The sequence below is a fragment of the Colletotrichum acutatum genome (genome assembly GCF_030867785.1).
Source record: "Colletotrichum acutatum strain CBS 112980 chromosome Unknown BDZ83scaffold_54, whole genome shotgun sequence".
NCBI classification, from domain to species: Eukaryota; Fungi; Ascomycota; class Sordariomycetes; order Glomerellales; family Glomerellaceae; genus Colletotrichum; species Colletotrichum acutatum.
In genome coordinates, this window is record NW_026849048.1 from 174655 (window position 1) to 200731 (window position 26077).

The 26077-nt window shown below is 53.3% G+C and overlaps 7 protein-coding genes across 7 annotated transcripts; 4 read left to right on the top strand and 3 right to left on the bottom strand.

Moving 5' to 3' along the window:
• Positions 1 to 1637: 1637 nt before the first annotated feature.
• Positions 1638 to 2534, top strand: BDZ83DRAFT_358575 (uncharacterized protein). The gene has a single exon (XM_060502562.1). It carries the CDS (start codon positions 1828 to 1830, stop codon positions 2380 to 2382), a length of 555 nt encoding a protein of 184 aa, XP_060364330.1. The 5' UTR covers positions 1638 to 1827; the 3' UTR covers positions 2383 to 2534.
• Positions 2535 to 7718: 5184 nt separating this feature from the next.
• BDZ83DRAFT_720064 (PCI domain-containing protein) lies at positions 7719 to 9344 on the bottom strand (the record flags this gene model as incomplete). Its single annotated transcript, XM_060512241.1, has 3 exons — positions 7719 to 8936; positions 9009 to 9228; positions 9301 to 9344. 3 exons carry the CDS (start codon positions 9342 to 9344, stop codon positions 7719 to 7721), a joined length of 1482 nt encoding a protein of 493 aa, XP_060364331.1.
• Positions 9345 to 9825: 481 nt separating this feature from the next.
• BDZ83DRAFT_543897 (Pre-mRNA splicing factor-domain-containing protein) lies at positions 9826 to 10431 on the top strand (the record flags this gene model as incomplete). The annotated part of the gene is made up of 1 exon (XM_060503429.1): positions 9826 to 10431. A coding segment is annotated over one exon (606 nt), but the record flags the coding sequence as incomplete, so codon positions are not given.
• Positions 10432 to 14691: 4260 nt separating this feature from the next.
• On the top strand, positions 14692 to 15631 carry BDZ83DRAFT_720066 (GTP-binding protein RHO3; the record flags this gene model as incomplete). The annotated part of the gene is made up of 5 exons (XM_060512242.1): positions 14692 to 14741; positions 14827 to 14877; positions 14970 to 15019; positions 15118 to 15207; positions 15261 to 15631. The coding sequence occupies 5 exons, from the start codon at positions 14692 to 14694 to the stop codon at positions 15629 to 15631; spliced, it is 612 nt and encodes a 203-aa protein (XP_060364333.1).
• Positions 15632 to 17061: 1430 nt separating this feature from the next.
• On the bottom strand, positions 17062 to 17679 carry BDZ83DRAFT_720067 (uncharacterized protein; the record flags this gene model as incomplete). The annotated part of the gene is made up of 1 exon (XM_060512243.1): positions 17062 to 17679. One exon carries the CDS (start codon positions 17677 to 17679, stop codon positions 17062 to 17064), a length of 618 nt encoding a protein of 205 aa, XP_060364334.1.
• A 2291-nt stretch (positions 17680 to 19970) lies between these two features.
• BDZ83DRAFT_752777 (uncharacterized protein) lies at positions 19971 to 20905 on the bottom strand (the record flags this gene model as incomplete). Its single annotated transcript, XM_060514250.1, has 2 exons — positions 19971 to 20626; positions 20683 to 20905. 2 exons carry the CDS (start codon positions 20903 to 20905, stop codon positions 19971 to 19973), a joined length of 879 nt encoding a protein of 292 aa, XP_060364335.1.
• A 2615-nt stretch (positions 20906 to 23520) lies between these two features.
• Positions 23521 to 25117, top strand: BDZ83DRAFT_578965 (family 16 glycosyl hydrolase; the record flags this gene model as incomplete). The annotated part of the gene is made up of 2 exons (XM_060505187.1): positions 23521 to 24326; positions 24388 to 25117. The coding sequence occupies 2 exons, from the start codon at positions 23521 to 23523 to the stop codon at positions 25115 to 25117; spliced, it is 1536 nt and encodes a 511-aa protein (XP_060364336.1).
• Positions 25118 to 26077: the final 960 nt, after the last annotated feature.

Here is a 26077-nt window from a genome sequence, read left to right on the forward strand (position 1 = left end):
CTCATCTGCCTCATGGACATTGCGAGCCTGCGAATCTGCGAGCCCGTTGTAGAAGCAATACGATCAAAAAGACGCCGACGTACAAGCAAGGGTGGCTTCCTAGGGGAAGAGAGTGCCGGGGATAGGCCCTGTCCTTCACCGTTCCGACTAGCAAGGGACAAGGTTGACTGGGGTTTCCACTGCGAACCCGCACGTCTTCCCCCCATCGTGCGTGCGTGCCCATCCCACAGACATTCGACAGGGACTGGACGGACCTGGCAAGCCTCGACGTCGATGGGCTGCGGGCATCCGAGGACAGGGTTCCAGGTTGGCACAAGCATTTCCCATCAGCATGCCGCACTACATCACCAGCATCCAGCGGGCCAGACGAGACCACCTAAAGGGCCGTGGCACCCCTCGATGGCTCCTTAGCGCCATCATAGGGGAGGTAAGACTAAGATGCGATGGCGACAAGGTATCCGTACGAGGTACGGCTAAACACTACCATCGTGAACAGAAGCCCGTGTATCTCGTAATAATGTGGTCTTGATACATGCCTGTAGTGCTGATCCGACCTTATCCATCGTGATCAATCATCACACTCCCTCCACACGTCCCGTCACCCAATGTGGCCTGCGGCCACCCTGCCTCCCATACTCCAAAGCCCCAAAGCTCAAGCCAGCAGAATGTGTGCAAAGTACCTCCGCCCAGCAAGCATCGTGGCATCCGTTCGCAGAGGTAATACAGCGTCCCTCACGATAGCCACATGTGCCGAGCATGCCATCGCCTCCAACCATGCCATGGGTGTCAATCGACTGTACGAGCGACTATGTGGATCATTGGCAGCCAAAGGTCCAACAAGCGCGACTCCTGCGAAAGATGGTGACTGAGCAAGAGCGTACCCCAATGCCGCCACGATAAAACCAGCAAGTCCCACCGCCTCGCTTCTTCTCTCGCTGGCCCTTTTGTTCGGTTACCTCCAGCACGAGACCCTAAGCATAGGCTCACACGCACGTCAAAGGCTGGAAGGAGAACTGGGCTCACGACCAAAGTGTCGCAAAGGAAAGCGGGACAACTACCACGAGGAGCGTCAGCGTTGTGGGCTAACGACAAACGACATTCCATCACAGGCCTCGTGGCGTCAGAGACAAATCGCTGTACTGAGTCTTTGCTTTTTCTGCTGTTGTTTTCGAGAGCCGCCGCTCTCCAACCATTGGTCATCACCTCAGCATCTTGACCGCTCAGAGTCCAAAACTAATATCCCAACAACTCGAGGTCCTACCAATGGTGTCGTTTTGAAGCTTACGTGCTATCTTAACAGAACTGAAGTTCCCACGAGACTGGCTTACACTATCCGTAAAGTAAGCTACGAATCTAGCCCGCCACACCCCACCAAGCTTTGCCTTGCAGGGAATAAGCCAGTCACTGGCTGACGGCCGATGGCGGCCGCTGCCGAGCACACTTTTAGCTGCGACGGTGTGCTCGGCTGCTACACTACGAACGGACGTTTTCCACGGACAACTTTGACATCATGTTGAGCTAGCTCTCTCTCCGGACGGATCATCACCTGAGACTGGTCGACATTCAATGACACGCTTCCGTGAGCACCACGCTGGATCATTCTTCGGGTGTAATCTTGCATCATATTGACCATAGGTAAAAAAAAAAAAAAAAAAAAAAAAAAAAAAAAATAAAAAAAATAAAAAACCCTCGCAACATCACACACACCGTTGTGGGAACTCCATCTAAGGTAGTGCCAGACCCCCGCGAGACTTGGCCGATCCCGGTGCAGCTCAGCTTTTGCAACAACCTTACGAAGTAGAGTGACTCGGTCGCCGTCTTGTAACGATGATTGGGACGCCCAAATCCAAACTCGTCAAATTAAAGCAAGAGACACGAATCATTCCGACAGCAAAATGGAGTGTAGACCATGAGTCGAGTTCACTAGACGTTGATGATGCCCCTGGCTACCAGGACCGAGAGATCCGTCTGGGCACTGTGAATCTGCCCGGTTTCCAAGACTCCCGTGTCAGAACTGGAGGCCGTGATATCGAATTTTTCCTGTTCCATGGCAAATCATCCCCACTGACTCCATGGTGGTGCAGGGAGACGACATCTCACGCTGTCGATCACTTACCTCACTACTCCGTACATCGTCCGACCGCACATCCCGCCCATGACCCGCTTGTCAGAACGGCCGAAATAAGAGACTACCAAGTAGCTCCGACTGCGTGCTTCGGTCCCGACCAACGGCATATGTCTCATACTAGAACTTGCAGGAGATGCTGTCGAGAATATTCCGCCTTTTATCAACCTGTCAAAAACCAAGACAATGTTCGTGGATACGGGAAATCGTCTCACCTGCATTGCGCACCGTCTTGCACCTTGAGACTCTGGGTGTAATCAATTTTGAAAGCAGCCTCGCAACCAATTTGACCCTGCAAGCAACGCCTAGTGTCTGCCGCCGGGGCCCAATGTTCTCGCCGAAACCAGCTCAACAATCATCGCAAAGTGGTGATGGGAAGTACTTTGTTGCGCAAATTTGAGCTTCGGACAAGGCGGACAAGCGGCGCAGCCGATGCCAAGGACCACCGAATAGTTCGGATCCGTGACACATCGGGATGAATGGCTTTCGGTTCGATAAGTCACTCGCCAAACACGCTTACATTCGCGGAAATCTGTTAGAAAGTATGTTGGTCACTGATCATGATTAAACAAAGCCAGACGACTACGATATGTCAAGTCACCTTCCATGCAGCTAAGATTGGTTGGTGGAGCCTTTGGACGGCCTGTTCCGCACGCGACCTGGACTTGGAGAATGCGGTTTGTCTAGGGGAAAGCAAACTCGACAATGTCAACTTTGCAAATTCGGTCTTGTGGCAACGTGGAGCGTGGGGACACCTAGGGATCTACATGCCCCGTTTCCCGGTGGGCGCATTCTTGAATCATTGGCACACGTCGAGGGCGATTTCTCAATCACCGAAGCGAGTTCAATATTCTCTGCTTACGAAAATCATAGACATTGGAATAGATCGCAACAAATTCCAATATGGGCCAGACTACCTAGGGTTGAACTGCGCGCCCCGAGAAATGTGAGAAACTGTCTGAGCCTCCCGAGATCTATTCTGTCAAGACAAGTCGATTCTGAGAAGCCAGATGTTCCAGGGACTTGGCGCGCGACAGAGGAGCCTTACCGACCTTTGCAGGTTGCTTGAACCAGTCTCTTCTTTTCCCCTTGCTCCACTAAGCTCATTGCACCAAATGAGCCAGGTACACCAGTCCCGTACCAGGGTGAAAGAATCCAGAGGCGGTCATGGTGTACCGATATGTTTTCTCATTTGTCTTGCGTTTGGGACAGAATAAGAATCTCGTCCGTTCCGTACGGCTTTCTGCAGGGTTCTCCACATAACATAGGGAAGAGGTAAAGAAAGAACGGGCGATAAACAGCGTCGACAGGCAGGACAACAGAGGAGAGCTTCTCAGATTCGAGGAAACAATTTGATTCCGGCGTTTAAAGTACCAACAAAAGAGCTGGTTTCAGCACTTTCTCGGCAGGAGTAGGAGCATGGGTTACTGACTGGCGGCGCTCCCTACGGACTTCTCAAGAGAGACCGGCTGCACTCTGCAGACCAGCCCAAGATAACAACGTTGCTGCCCCAAGCCCTATGCCCCTGGTATTTCTCTGACGCTATCTCAGATTCGTCTTAGTCTATATGCTCGAGGAAACAGGAGACTACGAGTAATAGCACAGCGTCCTGATCGGGTCTCGTCCACTGCTCGATCATCGGCAGAAAGTCGAGGGCATGTGAAGAAGTTGTGGATCGATTACAAGATGAAGCAAAATCGTCTAGTCCGGGCACCTGCGGCATCCGAGGCCACCAATAACACTCCATCAAAGACAATTTCTGGGATGGCTCCTTTCCAAGGGGGCACACTCGGAGCTCTGAGTTTGGAGACATTAGCTGGGCCGCCGAGAATATCGTGAGCGAGCTATGCCTACAATGTTCAGTCGCCAGCAACGTCGCATCGGCTACGTTTCCGCCCACTTAGACCCCGTCCCGTCCCACGTTCGCTCCGTCCCGTCTCCACAGGCGCGAAGAATGACAGATGCATTGCAAGTCTTCTACAGAGTCCTTCGGACTTGATCCTGAGCAATGAGAGATACAAATGAATGGGTGAAGGTGCCGGCACGGAGGCAGTATGACCACATCCGCTGTCTCTGCAATCTTCCTCTTGGTCCCCTTCAATACTCCCAGGCTCGGGAGCTTGCCATGCAGATACGCAGCTGGGGCTGCACGAAATACTTCTTTGCCCTTTCCCGACAAAGGGCCTCCAAAATAACCACCGGCCTTGGCAATATGACAGCTCATCCTTCAGAAAATCCCAACCCCTGCCTGCGCATGTAGAGGATGATCAGTTGTTCCATGGTAGACGAAGCCCCAGCCGCTATTATCGCCTCATCCTTTGACCAAGGTCTACGATTGAGCCAACGTCAAAATTGACATCTCATCGATGTGGACATATGCCTTTGACCATGTCGCTCATTCGTACTTTACTGGTCGGCTCTGTCTTCGATGAGCCATGCCTGCGTTGATCAACCTGTCTAGTCTACCCCGGAACGGCGGGAAGGCAGACAAGCACGACAGGGAGTGAAATTTTCGGCGCATACGGGATACGGATAGCCACAAATCGACATGGTTTGCGACGTGATCTCCAACAACCAGCTGCAATCGTTCTTACGACTGCAGTTGTGCCTGACAAAACCGCCATCCTCATTGTACAACACGCTTCCTGCTGTCAACCGCCAATGAGGGCCAGTGAGTGTCGCGGCAAGCTGCAGAAACATGCTCGTGGCGCATGTCTTCAGCCAAGCTCGGCTCAAACATCCCCGTGAATCCAAATTCTGTCAGATCTTCCATGGCACCATGCGAGAGAGAGACACGTTTGCCATGAGCAGAATATTTTACAACATCTCAACCCCCCGTGCCCCCAAGTCTTGATCATCGTGGTCGTGTAGTCATCAGCTTGGGTCATCGATTGTAGTGACGCGAAGTCTGAGGCACAAAGGAAACTAATTACACTCTCGGCATGCAAGCATCCATAATGCAGGCAAACACACTTTTGCCAAACATGTCCCATCAGCTTCCCTCCGCTTGAATCTCGACTGCTCCGGCCGCGGACCTCCTCAGTACCTACCACGAATCCTTCCATATTCTCACTTTAAGGCCTTGTCGTCTCTTATATTCGCCGAATGGAAGGTCCAATCATTGAGGGCAGGCTTTTGGTTCGTTAACACCCAGGCCTCTCCAATGGTTGAGCCAAATTCGCCCGCTCACCCCGTCACGGAATCCCGTCTGCATTCGCCCAGTAATCGGCCGAGAGAAAGAGGAGCAGGAGGAGAGACATAGGCGGAGAGCAAAAGCAGACCACTCGCTCGTTCGCTACTCTGCAGCCCACCTGCCGCCTGCGTTGCGCACCACAGATTCGCCCTTGTCGCGGCTTATGCAGGTGTCGTTTGAGCATTTGAGTGGATGGACCGGCTCGTCAATCGCCCTGCCACGCCTGGTTTATTTTCCCCCCCATTACTCGCGAGCCCGCGGAGGTGTAGTATACTTTCAGTACGGAGGAGGTGGTGGCCACGGAAAGACGCATAATAGAGGCCATTTAATTGGCTTCCCCTTAAGCCAGGTCTCCATTCGCAAGTAGGCGATGGCGATCTGCCATGATAGCGGATCACGATCATTGGGCTGACCTCGCAAAACCGAAGCAGGAGGAAGAAGGTTGAAAAAGTATTTTCATGCTGTGTAGTGTGACAGATCTGGATTCCGGAGCAGAAGCTACGCCCGGCCAATTACCACCACTGAACCTACGGGTAGTGTTCAACGTCCGAATTAGACGCCAGGCGACGCAACCTGAAGAGTGGTATTTTGGAGACGGAATGAACCACCATCTATGCATCTAGCAGACGGGCCGGGGGTGAAACTCGACTGCATAATACCAGCCCAAGTGTGATCTGCGGGTGGGATGGTTATTGATGGCCCGATATTGTTGGAGATCTTACTCCAAAGGCTAAGGCAAATACTCCGTGCCGCGATAAAATAAAGCACATCACGGGAAGCGAAGTCTGTGGGCAAAATGTTCATCAGACTTGCAATTGAAGCTACGTTAACGAACCAGGGCAGAGACGACTAAAACTTCCCGGGCCCACCTGTCCCTATGTTATGCGACGCTGCCAGGAACCATCGGGACAATCCCGCGCCAGCATCGTGTCGTATCATTTGACGGCCACGGACACGACGTCGAAGAGTACGGGGTGAGCGATGGAGACTTGTGGGTGATGGTGGTGCAGAATTTTTTTCTTTTCTTCCTTTTGCTTCGCGTTCTGGCTCGGCTCCCTGCCTTCAGTCTCTGCGGCCTCCCCCCCCCCCCCCTCTTCTTCTTGTTGCTGCGCCCATGTCTGGGTAAATTGCAAGCTCTCAGTCAAACTACGTCGAGACCAACGACGCGGGCCATGCAAACCAAGCAAGCGAGCTGAGCTGAGCACCAACACATCGTTGCTGCAAGGTGAAGGTCTGAAGACGGAAAAATCGATAAAGGTTGGTGGTGGTTACTACACAAGACATGGCCAGATTCATCTCGTCTGCGTCTCGTTTGGGGGACTGCGCCGCGGCCAACAGGACAAACTGCCGCTGCATCGATCGGTCAGACGCCTTTTTGGCCTATTGATTTGCGAATTGGGACGGTGATGGCGGTGTCGAGTGAGAGCCAAATAAGTTGATCACCAGTCTATCGTCTGCGTGTCTAAACTCTTTTTTCCTTGCTGTTCGGTCAGCTCGATGCCCCCTCCATTGTATCGCGCGGGGGAGATAGATGGTCGTATTCCGGTTCCTATGGACAAATGAGATTTCCGGAACTGAGATTCCGGAACGAAGCCCAGAGGCTGGATGATAGATCTGAGGTCTGGATTGGATCGTCGCAAAAACACCATTGCGAAAAACACCATCGCGTATTCTACTAGCGTTGAGGAAAATCGAATTGGGAGATCACACAAGCGTGTCCGACTCTTCGTATTTTCGGTTTCCTCAGTTGCCTCCACGGGATCTACGAGTCCGAAGAGGTGATGAATCAACATACGTATCTAGTGTGCTAGTGTTGTCCCCTATGGAGATAGACGAGAGGACCTATACCTCTCCCAGCCAAGGAGTCAATTTCTCTTGATCCCTCGCGTCGTCGTCGTGCGACGCGATAACTTATCCCATGTTTAGCCTCCTTCGCCGTCTCCTGCTCCCTCGGCCTCGTATCCCGTTACCAGCGTTCCGCGAGGTCTTGGGAGCTCTTTGGATTGAGCCACCCGCAGCGGGAAGCTGCTGTCGAACCGTATTCGTCCACGGCTTTGCCTACATCTACATCCATACTTACTTTGCGTCGATTGTTTGGCGCGCTACTTGAGGTGTTTGATGAAAAACATCTCCTTCCTTTTTGACTGATAATATTGATCGAATGTTTTTTGGTATCTTGTCATGGCCTGATGAGCTACATTGACAACGCCTCTACTCCTTTTCCATGCTTGCCGAGGCCATCATGGCATCGTCTTCCATCTTCGTCTGAGCACTTCCGTCCCTGTCTCTGCTGCAAGGCGGCTGACCGAGCAGCCATGGTGCAATGGCCAGCCGTAAGCTTTACCTGCTATGATTCATCGCCTGCTGTTACCAACCGGCATGCACGTATACTCATGCTTCTCATGTCCACATCGATGGCACCACGCCCTTACCCTTCCGTCCGACGCCCCGCGGCTGTCCACGACCGCCGCCTCTGGGGGTCATACCGCCGCCCATCATCTCCATGGTCTGCTCATCGGTAGGGAACTCGGCAGATCGGAAGCCTTCGCCCTCCTTGAACAGGGTAGTGTACAAAGTCGAGACAGATTGCGTCAGTTCGTACAAAGCCTTGGTTCGATCGCTGTCCGCGTCCGATTGAATCTCGAGAGTGCCGACTTGCTGGTCAATCTTGCCCTGGATCTTGCCGTCAACAATGAGGAAACCTAGGATGTCTTGAACTTCGGGCTCTGAGATCTTCAATTGCTTCGCGATCCATGACAGCTTCATTCGTGTGTACGGTGCAATTAGTTTCAGGACGCCCTTCGTCCTCATGTTGCGCGTGACTTCGTCAATGTTCTCAGCGATGAATGGGTCGGCGAGAATGTCTTGGTTCTTCTGCAGGACATTTTCGTAGGCGTGAACGTCGTCACGCTGGTATGCGTCCACTAAGTCGGTCATGGCAGTGATTCGGGGATCCTGCTTATACGGCTTGGTCTCTTGCGAGTCGAACGGGTTGATGGTAGACTTGACAAGCATAGTCGTAAGAAGTAGGTACTTGAGCACCTGAATTCGCTGGAGCGAGCCGGCCTCATCGTAGTTGCGGAAGGATTCGAAGAAGTCCGTCTGGGCTTCGGCCCAATTCTCCTCGCTCATGTGCATCTTCCCACCGCATTCGCGAATGATACCCATGATTTTGGGGTGAGGTACAGCGGACCTGACCTTGAGGGCGCGCTGATAGAGTCTCTTCAGCTGCTTGTTGTTCTTGGTCTCGGCGTGCATCTGGATCTCGAGAGCGTATATCTCCATAGAATATGTGCCCTTGCTGGGATCGTCACTGCCGTCTTCCTTCTGACAAGCCTTGTGGAGGTCTCTCAGCTTTTTAGTGACCGTGTTGTAGTCCTTGCGGTCAAGGAGGAGTTTGGCCAGCTTGATGTTCGTCTTCAGCCATAGCCTCTCATTATTTGTGCTCTGGAAGCTCTCGAGTGTGAGGGAGTAGAACTTTTCGACGCATGCCACGGCCTTGGGGCTGTCTGATCCCTTCTCAATGTGGTCCAGCATGTTATTGATCGACTTCTCGGAGTAGTTTCTCGTCACGGCCGACTTGACGTAGGTCAACAGCTCGGCATAATGTTCCGTCGCCTGGTTTCGAAATCAGTATTTCCCTTCTGTTGGTGGCAGGACTTTCTTCAGGAAGTTTAGATTGGGCTGTACCTTTTCATACTGTCCCAGTTTAAACTCGAGTTTGATGGCCTGTTTCAAGCCTTTGAAGCCCCATTCGCCCTTTTCCTCCTCTAACGGTGGTATGCCCAAGAATTCGGCAATAGCATCCTCGGGATCGGTAAGCTTGAGTTGCTTCGCATTGTAGTATTTGTTTTCGATGCCGACATCCCCGGAGTCCTCATCGTCGTCTTCCTCGTACTCAAAGTCGTACCTGCGCCTAGTCAGTCTCGGCGGTTCCTGCTACAAAACCCAGGGTTGAGAGGCCCGTCTGGGGGAAGCTCACTGCTCCTCATCAGACTCCTGCATGAAGTCGTCGTCGTCAGACATCTTGACTGCGTGAGGGAGGTGTGGGGTATCCGAAGGGGCGATCGAAAGGAGTGCACTCTGGTGACTGGACTGGAAAAGAGCTACAGGAAAATGTGTGGTGGAAGAAAATGTAGGTTTGTTAGTCGTTGGAAATTGAACGTGAAGGTAAGGCTGATGGACAATGACCGGGACAGTTCCAGGCAGGTGTAGCTGTGGTGGGCAATGAATGGAAGGCGGGGGGAGCTTATCGATTGGCGGACCCACCCACGGCCTCTGATTGCGCACTGGCCACATGAACGGAGGCGACTTTTGCTCCCATGGCTTTTTTGACTCGAGCCCAGCCGCGCCAACCTTTTGACTTCCATCTGTCTAGTTTCAACCTCCATCTCTCCCAACAACGTACATCTCCAACAGATCTCCAAGCGACTCAACTTCCGGCTTGGCCCATTCTCTAATAACTGTCGAAGAATCTTCCAGTATACTCGACTAAGCAGTCGGCAAGATGGGTGGCGATCTCAACTTGAAGAAGAGTTTCCACCCTTCTCTCATCAAGAACCAGGCCAAGGTCTGGGAAGAGGAACGCAAAGCCCTCGATGAGCGCAAGAAGACACAACAGCGAATTAACGAGCTCAAAGAGGAGCGCGAGCGCGAAGAACTCCAGAAGAAGCTCGAGGCTGCAGGGCACACCAAACGAGTCGACCGCGTCGAATTTCTTTATAGCGGACCTACCGATGGACAGACCGGCACGACCGAGGAGCGCGAGAGCTACCTCTTGGGCAAGCGACGCATCGACAACTTGCTCAAGGGAACCGAACACAAGAACTTAGAGAAGCAAGCTGGACAGGAGAGTTTCATGGCCCTTCAGACGGCCAATACAGCACGCGACACAGCAGCCAAAGTTCGAGAAGACCCCCTGCTTGCTATCAAGCGACAGGAGCAGGCCGCCTACGAAGCCATGATGAATGATCCCATCAAGCGTCGTCAATTACTTGCATCCATGGGCATGGCAGACGATAAGTCAAAGAAAGGAAAGGAGGAGCGGCACAAGAGAAGGCATCACAGGCATCGAAACGACGACGATGATCGGGAAAGGCACCGTAAGAGGCGACGATCTTACTCAAGATCACGAAGCCCGCGCCGTCGGAGAGACGACCACGACGAGGCAGAGCGCTCTGAAAGGCGACGTCGACGCAGCGATTCAGAAGACAGGCACCACCAGCGCAGACGCACTTCTAGATCCCGATCCCCTCGAAGACGCGACTCTGGCGAGAAGAACGATTACGACAGACGCGATCGACGCGACAGGCGCGACGACCGCGAACGGCGGCGCCGAGACTCAGGCTCCGAGGACGAACGACCCGTCAGGCCACGGGAGAGATCGCCACGAAGTCACGACAGGCGTGGCGACCGGGATGGAGAAGCTTCAGTTTCCCGGGGCCGCCGGAACAACGATAATCATCGGCAAGGGCCTGACAGACGACCTGCTGCCCGTACCAATGGATCCAGTTGTGGCAAAGAGGTGGAAGACAAGGGCGCTGAGGAGGAAAGGGCTCGCAAGTTGGCGGCAATGCAGGCAGCTGCTTCAGATCTCGACACAGATCGGGAGCGCCGACTGGCTGCGCTTGAAGAACGGGAGAGCGCCGCGCGACAAGCCGACGATCAGGCAAGAGAACGATCATCCAAGTTTGGAGATAGGCAATTTGTGAACGGTCTGCATCGGAAGGCCGGCAACATGAGCCTCGGGGAGAGGATGGGCCGTAGTAGGCAGGGTCTGCAGAGAGACGATGACTGAGGGGTGAATGCGGTAGGACCGGCGAGACCTGGCCGAATCAAATCGAATACCACGCAAACTACCAGCTTGCGGGGCAAACCTGAAGAGAAGGTCGAGGATTCGCGGGGCAAAGGTCAAGCGCCAAAGAGCGGGCGCCATGCGAGCCGACAGAACGGAGTTGGGCCGCAGTAGCCAGCGATCGCCTATGCATCATCGGGCCCGGCGGGAGCGAAGGCGGGATGGGACACTGCCGGAAGACGGCAGGGAGGGACGACGTGCTTAAGCGTCTCCATGGATTCGGCGTAAGAATGGGCTGAAAGCTTTAGTGCCACCGACTGCACGTCGTGGGTGGATGGATTCTAGAATGCGAGGCATGTTATAGGCTGCACACACGGTGATGGGACGCTGTAATGGATACCCAAGACACGGTGACGAACGTTGCCGTGTAACGAACAAGTAGAAAAATGGAACAATAATCGAATACCTCACGGAATGGTGGCATGCAATCTTACATAAGACCTCGAGAGAAACAGCAAGTGAGTACTGACAATGGGATATCCGGGGTAGCGGTACTCGGACTGGTTGCGGGAGGCGTCGTCGGGCACAACAAGGGGGGTTGGGGGGTTTTGGGGGGGGGGGAGGGGTTGGAGGATCCGAAGCACGATGGAGCGGCGAACGGGTGCTTGGCGGAGGGGTGATGATGCGTCACGATTCTTGGCTGTGCCTCACTGTTCCGTTGCGCAATGGTTGCGTTGTCAGTGAGGCTGACGATGCCAGCTGCCTTTGCCTTACTGATGGGGAAGGTCATGAAGTGATGAGGGGTAATGAGGGGTGTTGATGAGCTGCAAAGAGGGGCAGCATATGATATCGGAATGCCTCTAGACACTGCAGTCAACTGAGGGTTCTCGCAGCGCTGAATACCTTAAGGTAATAACGAGAGCAATTAAACCGAATAGGACCAAAAGAACTTCACTTCGCACGGAGTAACCACGGGCCCGGGCCTTTTGCCTCTAGGGTGAATGGTGTGGTGGATTCGCCCAAGTCTCTCGATCCGAAAAACAGGTGCCGCTCTCGGGGCTTCCAGCGAGTCGAGCTCCGGCGCTTTGCGGCGGGAGTGTCGCTGGGATGAGCCTGCCACAAAGCGCGTTGCTTCCTTGGCTAACGATGGTGTTTTTTGTTTGAGTAGTGGAGAGCGTTTATTTGGACAGAGGTGGGTATCGGATTTACTTCCTTGGTTCGTTGCAGTGTGGACCATGGACATGACGATGGGTGGGATGAGTGAGGGGCGCAACGAGTCGTACAGCCCACGACAAATTGAGGTTGAGCGGCGGGATTGATGAGGTGAAACTAGAGGATTGCGTATTTTCACTTCAAAATTTGGCCAGTATATTGAGATGGTGCGACGGATACGGCCGTGATGGCTTCAGCATACATTGGAGCTGCATATTCGTATGTGAGTGAGACGGAGGAACAAGGTTTGTCTGGATAAAGGTCGGGGGACTTGACGATGAATCGTGTCTGACTCTGGCGTTCTCGAAAGGTGCCGCAGCCGGGCGAAAGAGCGGAAGATAAGGCGGCCTAGGCCTGTAGCGCAACCGAGCTCTGGCGGAGGTTTCTGGCGGAGGTTTCTGGCGTCCAGTACCGAACACTTTCTTGTACCAGATAGCCCTCGATGCTTTCCTATACATGAGTACTTGGTGCCCCTCGTTGACCTTGTCTGCCCCATCCAGCTGTCTTACCAAGAACGGCGGTCCCCAAGCGCCACTCGGCCATGTTGTGGCAGGGGGGGAGGGGGGGAGGGAAAAGCCAAAAGCTAAGCTGGAAAAGCATTGGATCATTGATGCCGTTTTGGCGAGACCTCATGGTCGGCCTCAGCTCAGCTCACATTGGACGCGCACTGGCCCATGCCCCGAGCCTCTTCATCTTCATGGCGTCCATCCTGGTGGTTTGTGAGAGGGATATATCATGACTTTGTTGGAGGTTGCGGGTTCGTTCGGGACGAAGGACAACTGGTGACTTCTTGGGAGGGATTTCTTTTCTTTTCTCGCGCAGCTCAATCTGATTTCCCTGTCGTGACATGTCTGCAGCTCGATAGTGTGTGCAGATGCGCGCCATTGTGTGGCGGGGAAGTCTCCACTCGTTCAAGTTGTTTCTTCCCAGTTCGCATCTACGGATATTTTAGCGTCTCTGTACACTTTTGGAGGCAGAAGTAGGAATCCGTACGCTGCAGACTGGAGTCGCAGTCCAAGTGAACAATCTCTTGGTCGATAATGGAGCAAAGCGTGTCAAGTTGGACAGGTAGGTATCCGTAGAGTGTCCGTATGTGTGCTCAGGGCATTCTTTGGCAGAGGGCCCTCCGCAGCTCGGTGGAGGCGCTCAGTCAGTGACATTCATGAGGTTCCCCATTCCGGTCCTTGTGGATTCCAAGTGTACTGAAGTGACGAGTGACGGGGTACGCAATCACGCAGCCTCCCTATGGTCCCCTTTTCTGCTCTGGTCGGACTGGTGCTGAAGCATATCCTCATGGAGGAGGAAGAAGCAGAAGAAGATGGTGATTATTATGTATTCTCAATGTTGTTTTTCCACACAGAGCAAAAGGTTTCTTAGGTAACAGTTTGGGAAGGTGCCCATCTTCAAAGCCTCAGCGGCTCCTGCCTGTCCCTACCTTATCCAGCTGGGTGGCTTCCTTCCACAGGTCCCCAAAGGTCCATTTCCAGCCCAGCGCCAAATAGGCAATGAGTGTTGTGTTCCTCCGTCTCCTTTCCTCCTAGGCTCACCCCAGCAAGAAGTGCCTGACCCTGTCCGCTATTGCTCTTTTCTACTCCATTGAGTGGCCCTCTGACATGATCTCAGCCAATTGAGCAGCGCACCTTCTTCCAACCCAATTTCAATTTCCCGCTCCTGCATCTTTTGCTCACCCCAAAATTCACACTTGCACCTTTTACCTCATTTTGGTCTCCAGTGCCTGCCTCCTTCTCCCATTTGTTTCCCCCCATCTTCCTGCCCTGCCTGCCTTTCCTCTGCCTCACATCACAGTCACAGCCATCCCTCAAGCCACTCCGCTTTGCCTGGCACTTTCCTCTCCAGCAAAAAGAGGCACTGTTGCACTGCATCTACGGAAAGTGTACTGGACCTTGGACCTTCCTTGCTCTTTTTGTTCCCCACCGTTCCCTTCCATTATTCCTGCATCTGCACCTGGACCGCACCGCACCGCACCGTACCGTGCCTTCCTTCCTGCGTTACCATCAATTTACCTCCCTTCCACTTCCAGTGGCAGTTACCCCAAAGTCCATCGGCCTTTCTTTGTCCATTTCCTTTCACCACCACATCGCGCACCAACCGGCCGTGCCAACCCACCTCCAAACAACAACCCAGAACCCTCTCTGGCACCTTCCCCTTGCTGATTGACCAACGAACCACGAACTCTCCCCAAGATTCCTCCTACTGGCTGACAGCATCTTTTTTCTTTTTGCTTTCCACAAGCAACCACGCAAACCGATCTCGTACCGCACCGTACCGACTCGCCTCACCTCGATCAACTCTCCCTGACCAACTTCCTACAGCCCGACCGAATCCACCTCCTTCAGATCGCCCAGTATGCCTTTGTGCGGTGGTAACAAGACCGTCCAGCGCAAGCTGGTCCTCCTGTAAGACCTCCTCGACCTTCCCTTGGTGTTGCCTCCTTGGTGGCTGCGATTGGGAGTGTTTGCCTAATTGACTTGCGACCTGCAGTGGCGATGGCGCGTGCGGCAAGACATCGTTGTTGAACGTCTTTACCAGAGGGTAAGTTCAATACTATTTCCTTCAACTCTCAAGCCTTAAGGCTTGGAAAATGTCGGCCTTCCAATTGTGCATCTCTTGCTGACTTGACCCAGCTACTTCCCGACCGTCTACGAGCCCACCGTCTTCGAGAACTACGTCCATGGTACAATCCCTCGATCCCCAGCGAATTGCGCCCAGTCGCAAGATGCCTCCGTCGCGATCCTCCCTCTGCCGGTTTGAATACTGACCTGGAATTGCTAGACATCTTCGTCGACAGTGTCCACATCGAGCTTTCCCTCTGGGATACCGCTGGCCAGGAAGAGTTCGACCGCCTCCGCAGCTTGTCTTATGGTACGATATTCAACATTGGGTGGATTAAGAGATCGCTTGCTAATTAGGCGCAGACGATACCGACCTCATCATGCTCTGCTACAGCGTCGACAGCAAGGACTCTCTCGAGAACGTCGAGAGCAAGTGGGTTGGAGAGATCGCCGACAACTGCCCCGGCGTGAAGTTGGTTCTCGTCGCCCTCAAGTGCGATCTCCGCGAGGCCGATAACGAGGAGGAGGAGGCCGCCGAGGGCCAGCAGCGAGAGAAGCGTCCCATGATCTCTTACGAACAGGGCTTGGAGGTCGCTCGCCGCATCAACGCTCTCCGCTACCTCGAGTGTTCTGCCATGCGCAACCGCGGTGTCAACGAGGCCTTCACCGAGGCCGCCCGCGTCGCCCTCAGTGTCAAGAAGGATCGCGAAGAGTCTCAGTGCATCATCATGTGAGAAACATTACCTTGGTGCATCCGTTTCTTGCCATGATCGTTCTTCATCTTCTTACGACCACGATCGAACGAGCGGCCCTTGTTCGGACGGATTCGAATTCCATTTTTTTCAGTGTTTGGCACTTTGAAGGCGTCGGCGTTCCCACGGATTGGACCTTTCAACCTCGACTTGCATCTCGGCCTTTACCCTATGTCTTTTATTGCAGCCCGTCCAGCTCCTTGGACAGACGCGACCTTTTTCCCTTTCACTTCGGCGGCTATCTACGGAATGTGTCGCCGACATGAGTTCTTGATACCTTTGGGCACTGACCACTTTTGAGCAAAAAATGTAAATACCCGTTTCACTTCACAATGCACATACAGGGTTGGAGGGTCAGGTTTCATTCCCTTTGTCGCTTTCGGTCTTCAACGCATCCGCAGAAGGACAGCACGGCCGGAGGAACGGCGTGCTCGGCAGGTGGCAGGTGGATGGCATGAGGTATTGGTTCAGGGTACTAGAAATCTCGGATGAAAGCTCAACAGCAGCAGTCAATTGGGTTCTGGTCTTTCTTTCCATTAGCCTGTTCTCAAGCAAGCGAGAAAAGTTGTCACTAGATGCTGCCTAATGAACTCTGTCACTGCAAGGAAAGTCTTTGAAATCAGTAAACTTCTAAACCTCCATTTTGCTCTCGATGAACCGGACTCGGAGTTGCGGTCAATGTATCAGAAAGCGTCGCGTCACGGATCGTCGCCTTGAGTAAGAAATATCCGAGAACCTGATCGATAGGGCAGTAAGAAATCCGACGCTGCAGATTCTCGTGTCTGCTCCGGTTACAGCCAGAGGATGAGGGGAAGAACGAGTGGTGTCGACCGGGTGTCAAGGCTGAGGATTTGCGAGGGGGTGTTCCGGGAACATCCCCGATCCGTGCTTACCTCTCGGAGCTGAGTAGATTCCCCGGTTGCAGTCGGACTGGAGAACTGGAGAACGGCGGGCAGACCATTGATGGGTCTTGTCAGCTTGTCAGCTTGTCAGCTTGTCAGCTTGTCAACACTGTCAGACATGGCTTGAAGACGCACTCTGTCACTCTATCTTTCCGTGTCGGCAAAGTTTTGTCTGTCTGATTTGGCGAAAGTCTCTATTGATGGCTACTAGGCGAAATCTTTATAAGTAAAGACGCTTTGCTAAGTTACAGTATCGATTGCCTTGCGTCACAAACATTGACTCGATCTTGTGTTCGTTAAAATTTCATTTCTCAAATTGTTATACAGGTAATGTTGGTTTTCCGAATCGTCGCTCGTGTATGAATAGAAAAAATACATGATGTGAAATCTTTTATTTCGCTCTCCCGACTCCGTATTGTTCGACGTACGCCATGATACAGCTCATGAACTCATGAGTATAAAAGAAATGCTGCTGAATTTATCACAACCACACCATTCATGTTCGTAACCTTAGTCTCCGTGACGTCCCAAGGCCTTGCCACGCTTAGAGACCTCACGAGCATGGTACTGCTTGATCTTGGCCCGTCTGGCTTCCTCCTTGGCCTCCTCCTCAAGCCTTCGTACATCAGCCCTCGCAGCAGCAACGCTCTCTCGCGCAGCCATGAGCGCGCGGTCGGCCTCCTTCTCAGCCGCCTCGGCGCCCATGACGCGCTCGCGCGCCTGCACGATGCTGGGATCCATCTCTACGCCTCCGCCGCCAAACTTGTGCAGCAGACCGCCCCGGCGACCGGATGACGCGTCCGTGGAGCGGCGGAAGAGGCCGCCTCCGCCGGTGTGGTGGCCATCAGGGGAGGTGTGGTAGGTCGTTGACGACAGAGAGGAGTGGGAGGTCGCGGAGGTGCGGGATGTGCGGGCTGTCGGCGTGGGGGAGGGGTCACGGCGAGAGGAGCCGAAGAGGCCGTGCTTGCGGGGCGCGGGCTCGGCGACGGGCTGGTGGTGGACTGGCTCCGGAGAAGGGTCCCGGCGAGAGCCAAAGAAGCCGGTGCGACGGGGCTCTGACGGTGGTGGGGTCAGCTCCCGAACTGGTTCGGGAGAGGGTTCGCGACGGCCGCCTCCGAAGAATGGCATTTTGAGAATATGGGGGTTTTGTGATGGAAGGGATGTAATTTGCTAGGATGATTTGGCGAAAGGCTTGTTTTCGCCTACAAGGTTATTGAGTGTGGTTGTTGGTGTGGGTGCTTCTGTTTATGAAGGCTTGGGATGCTGGATAAGACGGAACACAAGACTCTGGGCGGGAGGAGCATGGAGGTTATATCTATCTCTCTTCTCCTAACTCATACCCTTTCCCCCTATCCTCCCTCTTCCTCATCCTCATTCATGACATTATGGCTCTCCTACTGCCGTGACCTGTTACAGCTTACCGTAAGGTACGTCGCTTGGGCGGACGCCCGTGCCGAGACCCTGGCTGCAGACATTGTTGGCAGGCCGGCATGGTTGATGCTGCACAATGATGCCAAGATGGTCATTTAGATGCCCTCCGTCCGTCACTCATTCCTGCTCCTCGAAGGACAGCTAGCTGTTAGAGCCGATTGAGACGCCGTTTGGCGGGTTTGGTGGTTGGGTGCCGAGCAACTCCAAACCTGTTTGTCGGTGATCTGCGCTCCAAGATCACCGTCCTCGGTGACGTCAAAGGTTGGCATGGGAAGGCTGCAGTGCAGGGGTCGAGGTGTGGCCAGTCAACCAATGAGAGGCTGATGATGACGGTGGGCTAGCCTCTTGTGGAAGGACCCCTAGATTCTTTCCTTCAGGTCACGCAGGGTCTTGTTCAGAAATGTCTTGCCCCTTCCGTTCCCCGAGACTGTGATCTGGTTGGTGATGAATAGAGTGATGCAAAGTCGACAGGGTAGGACACCCTCGATTATGACATCTCATATCTTTGGTAAGACGGCGCGGTTAATCTAGCCTCTAGACGCCAAGGAGGCTAAGCTGCGATGCAAGGGGCCATTCTTGGTGACGAGATGGCGGAAGCACCAGAGTTCGGCTAACGGCGTGTGTGACGGTCGTGTGCCCGTTGGTTTGATGAGCTGGCGCTCGTTCGCAGACCGAGACTCGATTGTGGTCCCAACGGTGCAAGACACTATTGATGGAGGCTAGGGATGACCGTTGACGTTGTGGCTTGCCCTACGGCGCTATGATTTACCAATGGCTGTTATCGCCAATCTCAACTCTGAAATCGAGAAGTCCAGCGGTTCAGAAATGAAATAACAGGTGGAGATCCTGCGCTGGCATCCAAGTGATCCTGAAAGATGGTCAAAAGACTTGATCGTGGTTCTCGCGAATCTTGAATCCGGGCATGTGGGTTACGTCCGGGGTGGGCCATTCTTGATTGGGCCCAGGCGCAGAGCGGACGATGCAGCATGTCAGCCATGGAAGCTATCCTATGAGGCTTGATTAGGGATCGTTTGTGGGGAAGTCTTCGTTTAAACAAGGACAGGTTGAGAGTTCCTTGCTGTCTGATTGACTGTTTATGCACTAGAGTATCAATGATACCCCCATTCGGCGCATCGGAGTGTGCCGAAATGACACAGAAGACATGGTAGAGACCCCGTGGCAGTGGCTTGGTCTGCATATCAAAAAATTGATTTCGGCAGATTTGAAGCGAGATAAATCGATCACGTTGTCTCAGCGGAGTATGACATACGCTGAGACGACTTGCAAAGCCAGCCATCCTACATAACACTTTGACGAGATGCTGCTCCTGTCTGTGGCACATGTTTGCCCATCAGTAGACAGCGACCTCGTTACCTTTTGTCTCTGCCTCTGGTAATGTTAATTGGCGCACTCAAGCTGTCATGAGGTACTTCGGTCAATGTTCACAGCTGTCACGTATTGTATGCATATATCAAACAGAAGCGGCGCCAGAACGACCGTGACCTTCACAAGTGCACATATGTACGTAAACCAGTCTTGGGGCGGCAATCCGTGAGCCTTGAGAGTTCCCCTCGAGGTGGACGTATACAAGTCAAAAACGACACTGACTGCTCTCAGTTGACCCGTCGAAATTGGCTCCTGAAAAGAAAGTACACAAAAACAAGTCACTTACCATCATATGTCCCACTAGAAACCTCCTACAGCAACAAGTGAGATTCGGAGTGCCACAATAACAGGAAACCTCACCAGTCTGACCAGGCGATGGATCTCATCGAGCGTCTGTCTTGAAAGATTGAGTTTGGCGGTGTTGGAATCTGTAGCAGATTCTCCCGTCATGGGTGAATGGCCTGCGCGTTGGGGTAGGCAACTCGATCACCTCGCTGGATCGCTGGGCCACTTAGCATTCAGGCTCGTATCTAACAATGTGGCTATCCCACGAGGGAAGGATCTATCCGGCTAATAGTCTATGGCTTAGGCAGACATCTAAATTATGACTTGACGCCCTTTTCCAGCTTGCTCTCAACCGGCTCATTGCTGGCCCAGCCCATCCAGGCGACGGCAATGATGAACTTGACTCCTCCAGAAATCCAAAGAGCCCCAGGCATGCCAGCCTGGCTTCTCTGCAGCCAGCCACCAATGATACCTCCAAGAACGAGCAAAACAACAGCCAAGAACCTCCTGTTCCTCTTAGGGTTCTCCTTCAGGGGTGCAAAGAGCTTGGGGTCGGACAGGAGGTCGCAGTAGACGCTGGTTAGGACGTTGGTAGGAACCTCATTATATCCCAGAATCCTACTCGTGACAATCTGTCCGCCAAACTGGAAGGCCAGAAGCGCAAGGGGGACCATCACAAGAGGGTTTTCAGAGGTCTTGAATTCGTGATTCGAGTCGGAGCCTTGCACCGAGGCTTTTCCAAAGTCGGCGATGAGACGTGTCTGAGCAAAGGCGGCGGCAAGGAAGACGAGTGCGGACTGGAGAAGGAATGATAGGGCGAGAGTGCTTCTGCGCTTGGGGTGAATGTGTCTCGACTTGGAGAAGAAGAAGCACCCTAGCCAGAACGCGGCGATGGAGCTGAGGGACTTGAGCCAGAGGAGGGGCTCGCCAGCCGGAAGCTTCGAGGCGCCCAGAGCCATGAAGATGGTGTTTCCTTCAATCAGGTTAGTATCGCATATTGCTTCCCCTGCCTGATAGCTAGATTCTTACCTGTTTGCATACTGACGAAGACACCAGCTGCGTTTACTGCTACACTGTCGCACAAGCCGGACACCAGACAACAAGCGAGGACTGGGATATCGGTATAGCGGATGTTGACATCATCACGGAGCCAATCACCAAAGCTGCGCCGCTGAACTTCGTTCCTTGGTTGTTCATTACCGGCATCGGTGTCGGACGAGTCTGCGACTTGCAGACCACTTTGCGCGCTCATCTCGGCTGCTATGATGGCTTTGCGAACGTTGAGTGAAGGATGAATTCGAGGTTAGACAGGGAGATGACTCAGTCAGAAGCCAGGAGTGAGCCTAGTATTTGAACAAACAACAGCTGAAAATTTCATGGGCTTATCCCGCAGACCTTGTCTGGGGTTGGGATTGCGTTATCGCATCTAAGCATGTCGTTGCAGGGCGGTTTGCACCACTATTACGTCTCGGGGTAAGCGTCCATTCTTGAAAGAATCCACCGCCGCGTAATCGGGAGCGGACTGGGCTGCCGAAAATCACGTTTGTTTGGTGAAGTTCGGGGACGATGTGGGTTTTTCCACGGATAGATTGCCGAAATTGGTGTTGGCATTGTGCATACTAAGAAAGAGCATGTCTTTAACTCAACCTCTAGAGTCTTGGATCATTGATGAGCTAGAGTGTCGTTACTGCAGCTTCTTGACGCGAGTGAGGATGTCGAATGATAGTGTGATTCAGAAAATGTCTCGTTGTGGCTTGACTTGACGAGCGATATCGGTCTAGCCAAGCCGTCTATCACTGCACCACGCGGTGACCGCACAAGGCGGAAAATCTTGTGTTTTAGCGGTTGCTTTGTCATTTTAGGATGTGGATCTCTCGGCCGGCCCTGACCCGGACGCTTGGGCCCGTCATGCGCCGAATACCCGATGAATTGCCTTTGACTTAGCAGCCTTACTCATCTCACTCTGTTCACCTTATTTCCCACCTTACTGGTAACACTCACCTTACTTTGTCCTCATGCTCCTTGTCTCACTCATTTTCCGCAAACCTTCGACGCTTCCATGATTGAAGTTTCGCAAACAACTCAGCACATCGACGAACGCTATTACAGTGTTTCCCACCAAACGGGTCGCAGCAACAACAAGACACTACGATTGCTCATTTGCGAATGAAAATCATCGCCATCAGTGACCCACAGCGACCGAGTCGCTCAGGTCAGATGTTAAGCCTGTAGATCCCAATCAACGACACCACAGCTCACGACACCAATCTCGCCTCGACTTATCTTCACAACTACGCTTCTCTCGCTTATCTTGAGTCGTCACTAGACGCCTGGCTCTGCTCCTCATGAGAGTTCCATCGCTGTATAACCATCATCACTTCGGATCACAGCTGCAGCAGATCTGGCCAGGCGTCTCTTTTGAGGCTAAGCATTATTAACCCGCTGTTGCAGTCTCGAGTCAGGCCCAGAAGCTGGTTTGTGTAGGGCGACAATTCTTGTCATTAGTCAACAAGCAAGATGCTAGCAATAACGAAACGCAGTCGCATTTTTGGAGAGTGATGCTCTAAAGCTGGAGAAGTCCTATCACTCACGGCGTGGATACCGAATTGATCGCAAAGTTGTGAGTATCGGGAACCTAACGTCTCTTTCCAACCCGCATTTACAAGTTGCAGCTGCAACTATCTTTTCAGATGCGGCTTGAAACCACACAACACCACTGCAAGCCGTACTCGACTGCTTGGCAGATGTTGTTTCATGCTTCCAGCTTGGGCAGGTGCCTCGAGATTTACGCGACGGCGGTGTGATCGCCGACTCCTGTGGCCTCTTTGGTATCACCTAACATGGATATTCACATGGCCATCTTCGGACTACCAACAGGCCTTCGGTGCGCGCAATCGCTTGCTTCAGTATCACGAGAGAGCCCGGAAGCGCACCCAAACGCGGACCGCGGTTACTTCGCAATGCCTCATACTTGATCGCTTTTCCAACCGCCCATGACGCTGTTCACCAGATCGTCACAGCCGTTTCCCCCGGCCCAAGGCGCCATTTCTCCTCCGGCCGGCCCACTAACAATCTCGGGATAATCTTGAGAGTTTCCCAGTCGGTCGCTTGACCGTTTGGCGAATGTCGAACAATTTCCGTTCTGATAACCTTGCACTGCCGGTGCCACAACGAACCGGGCCCAAGAATGCTGCTTGCCTCTGGTTCGACCGATAGTTGTAACGCTAATCCTGGTTGGCGCTGGTGTGGAAACGCTGCCCGTTGCAGATGCGACTCCAAGAACCCAAAGAGGAGAAGGAGACATTGGCACCCCCTTTAATCAACATGCTGCTTGCCACGCGCCCGGCATCCCCTGGCTTGTCTTGCATCTGTCTCTCCGCTTCGCCCACGTTGAGATGAGGTTGCCTCCTATCATTGCTCTCCGTTTGATTGAGTCCCTAACTCAATTCCCGAGTCTGTGCTTTCGGCTTCTTCCCATGCGTGCCATTTGCCCCCATCTGAATAGTGAACGCCAAAACCCATATCCACACTCATTCCCAGCTTTTGAATTCTTGGATTTTGAACCCCACCATCGCCATTCCTTTCGACATTCCACCAGAGGTTAACTTTCTCTCCCTCTGTTCCAACAGCCCGGTCTGTGTCTGCGACGTTGAGTCTGGTGAATTCGTCCGTCTCAGACAACACACACTCCTTGTCTCTCACTATTGTCACTCTCTTGTTATAAAAAGACCTCACCGCTGGCCCGCTGTGTTCTGCAGACTTCTGGCGATACTAGACGTGTCGCAAACGTCCGGAATCGCTCATTTCGACAATTGTTCGTCCTTGCGGAAGTCCAATTGGATCATTTCTCATTCACACTCCCTCACAATGCTGTCTCAATACACTCTTTCGGCACTGGCAGTGCTGGCATCGCTTGCCCAGCCCGCGGTCGCTCAAGTCTCGACGAAATGTAATCCGATGAACACGACCTGTCCTGCCGACCCGGCTTTTGGCATGGACTACAACTTCAATTTCAACTCTACTCCCTCGACCGATGCTTGGGAAACCACTGTTGGCCCCGTTACGTACACCTCGGACAATGGCGCGGAATTCACGATTAGCAAGCAAGGCGACTCTCCGACAATTCGATCCAAGTTTTACTTCTTCTGGGGCCGTACCGAGATCCACATGAGGGCCGCCAAGGGAAAGGGTATCGTGAGCTCTATGATGTGGCTCAGCGACACCTTGGACGAGGTCGATTGGGAATTCCTTGGAATCAAGAATGACGCCTTGAGCAACTTTTTCGGCAAAGGTGTTCAGGACTGGCACAACGGTGCCGAGCACCCTGTGACGGGTAGCATCCAGGACGACTTCCACAACTACACCTGCGTGTGGACCAAGGAGAAGCTCGAGTGGTGGGTTGACGGCAACAACGTTCGCACTCTTCTCCCCAAGGACGCCAACAACTCCCTAGCCTATCCCCAGACACCCATGCGCCTCAGTCTCGGTATCTGGGCTGGTGGAGACCCCCGCATGGCTGCGGGAACTAGAGAATGGGCTGGAGGTGACACCGATTACGCCGCCGGACCGTACACTATGTATGTCAAGTCTGCGCAAGTGACGGATTACAGTTCCGGAAAGGAGTACTCTTTTGGAGACAAGACGGGCTCCTGGGAGAGCATCAAGATTGCTGCGTAAGTTGCACTCGTTGAAAGGCCGCACTACAATTGAGCTTGTGCTAACCTCAAATCTCAGCGGCAACTCAACTGTCAAGGAAGCTCTTCTGGAGGAACCTAGCAAGTCTGTGAGCGAAAAGTTCAACGAGCTCAGCCCAACCGCCAAAACGGCTGTTTATGCTGGAGGTGTCGGCGTAGGCTGTGCCCTGATTGCCTTTGGTCTCTGGTACTTCATCCGCCAGCGTAGACGTGGTGCCAACGAGGCAAGCCTTGCCGCCAAGAGAGCCGAAGAGGAGCGTCTCGAGCTTGAGGGCTTCCACAAGCGCGGCGTCGACCCTGACTCGTTTGCTGGCGCGACAGGCACCGAGTATAATGCTGGCGCATTCAGCAAGAACGGCATGGTCCAGGAGAACACCTACGGCATCCCGGCATCTCAGGAAAAGGGCGCGTGGGGTGCCGCGCCCATGGCGGCGGGCGCCGCTGGTGTTGGTGCTGCAGCTGGCATGCGATCATATAGCGACAACCCGAATGGCCACGGCCAGCTCATGTCTCCCTTGCGTACCCAAAGCCCTGGAATGCCGCCTTCGGGTCCCCTGCCCATGGCCCCAAGCCGTAGCGCATCGCAAGGCGGTTACTCCCGCCTCGGCTCACCTGACAGCCAACAAAGCCCTCCCCCGCCGATGAGCCCGCCTTCGCATGGATATAGCGACCATGGATTCGGCGCGCAGCAAGGCTACAACAACGGCGGTTATGGAGGCGCGAATCAGGGATACTTCAACAACGGTGGCACCCAGGGAGGTTTCCGGTAGCGCCGATGCCCACTCTTTTTTTTTTTTTTCCAACGTCTTACCTTTCTTTCCGCCAGCGCGCTTGCGGCCTTCTTGCGTTTCTTTTCGGCTACCATGCATGAATATCCGAGCGGTTTCTTTTGTTTTTCCTTATCTCGAGCGGACGATATGATATGGAGGTAAAGAAAGAGAGTTCTCCATGGGCGTTTGATGTGTACATCACCGGTGCCAAGATATCCTCTATATGTCTCCCCCCTTGAGCAAGGGGCTAACGAGTTTCAATAAACGACATACCCGACTACCAGTTCCCTTGAACTCTTTCTCCGTTGCTTCTGGTCCAGCGAAATTTGCCTGTATCGCGATGGCGTGTGAATAGCCTCGCTGCGGACCACGAGGTAGATCGCTTTAACTGTTCTGTTCGTGAACCGGTTCGCATGAAGTTTGCTCACGTCGATCACCAGGAGCGGCAGTTCTTGCCTCACAGCCGGGTGCTGGTGGAAACGTTCATGCAAGTCTCCTGGAAGCGTTTAATGCCATGACTTCTTGGCGAGGGCTGCTTGTTCATTCATTGGGCAACCTTAATTTCACTTCACAATCCCATAGGCCAGATTGATTGTTTGCGGTTCAAGGGCTGCCCAAGTCGTTCCAGACGCCGATGAGAAGTTCAGGCGACCCACGTGAGAGAAGCTTAATACGCAGCAAACTTCTCGACAGGAAGATTAATAACCTCCATCTTTCAAACAAACAGCAGTTCATGCCACAAACAGAACATCAGCGCAAGTTGCAACAGTTTGCTCAAGGTCCAGACCAATGCTAGAAGCCGAAACATTTGTGGGAGGGTGCAAAGTGTTTGGTCCGTAGCTCTCAATGCATACCAGGCGAACCGAACTTTGCTTAATCTTGGATCAATCGAACAGCTGTGCTGTGCTCTCCATAGGTACTTTTGAATGTGGTTCGTGCTGACAATTGTACAGTCACACT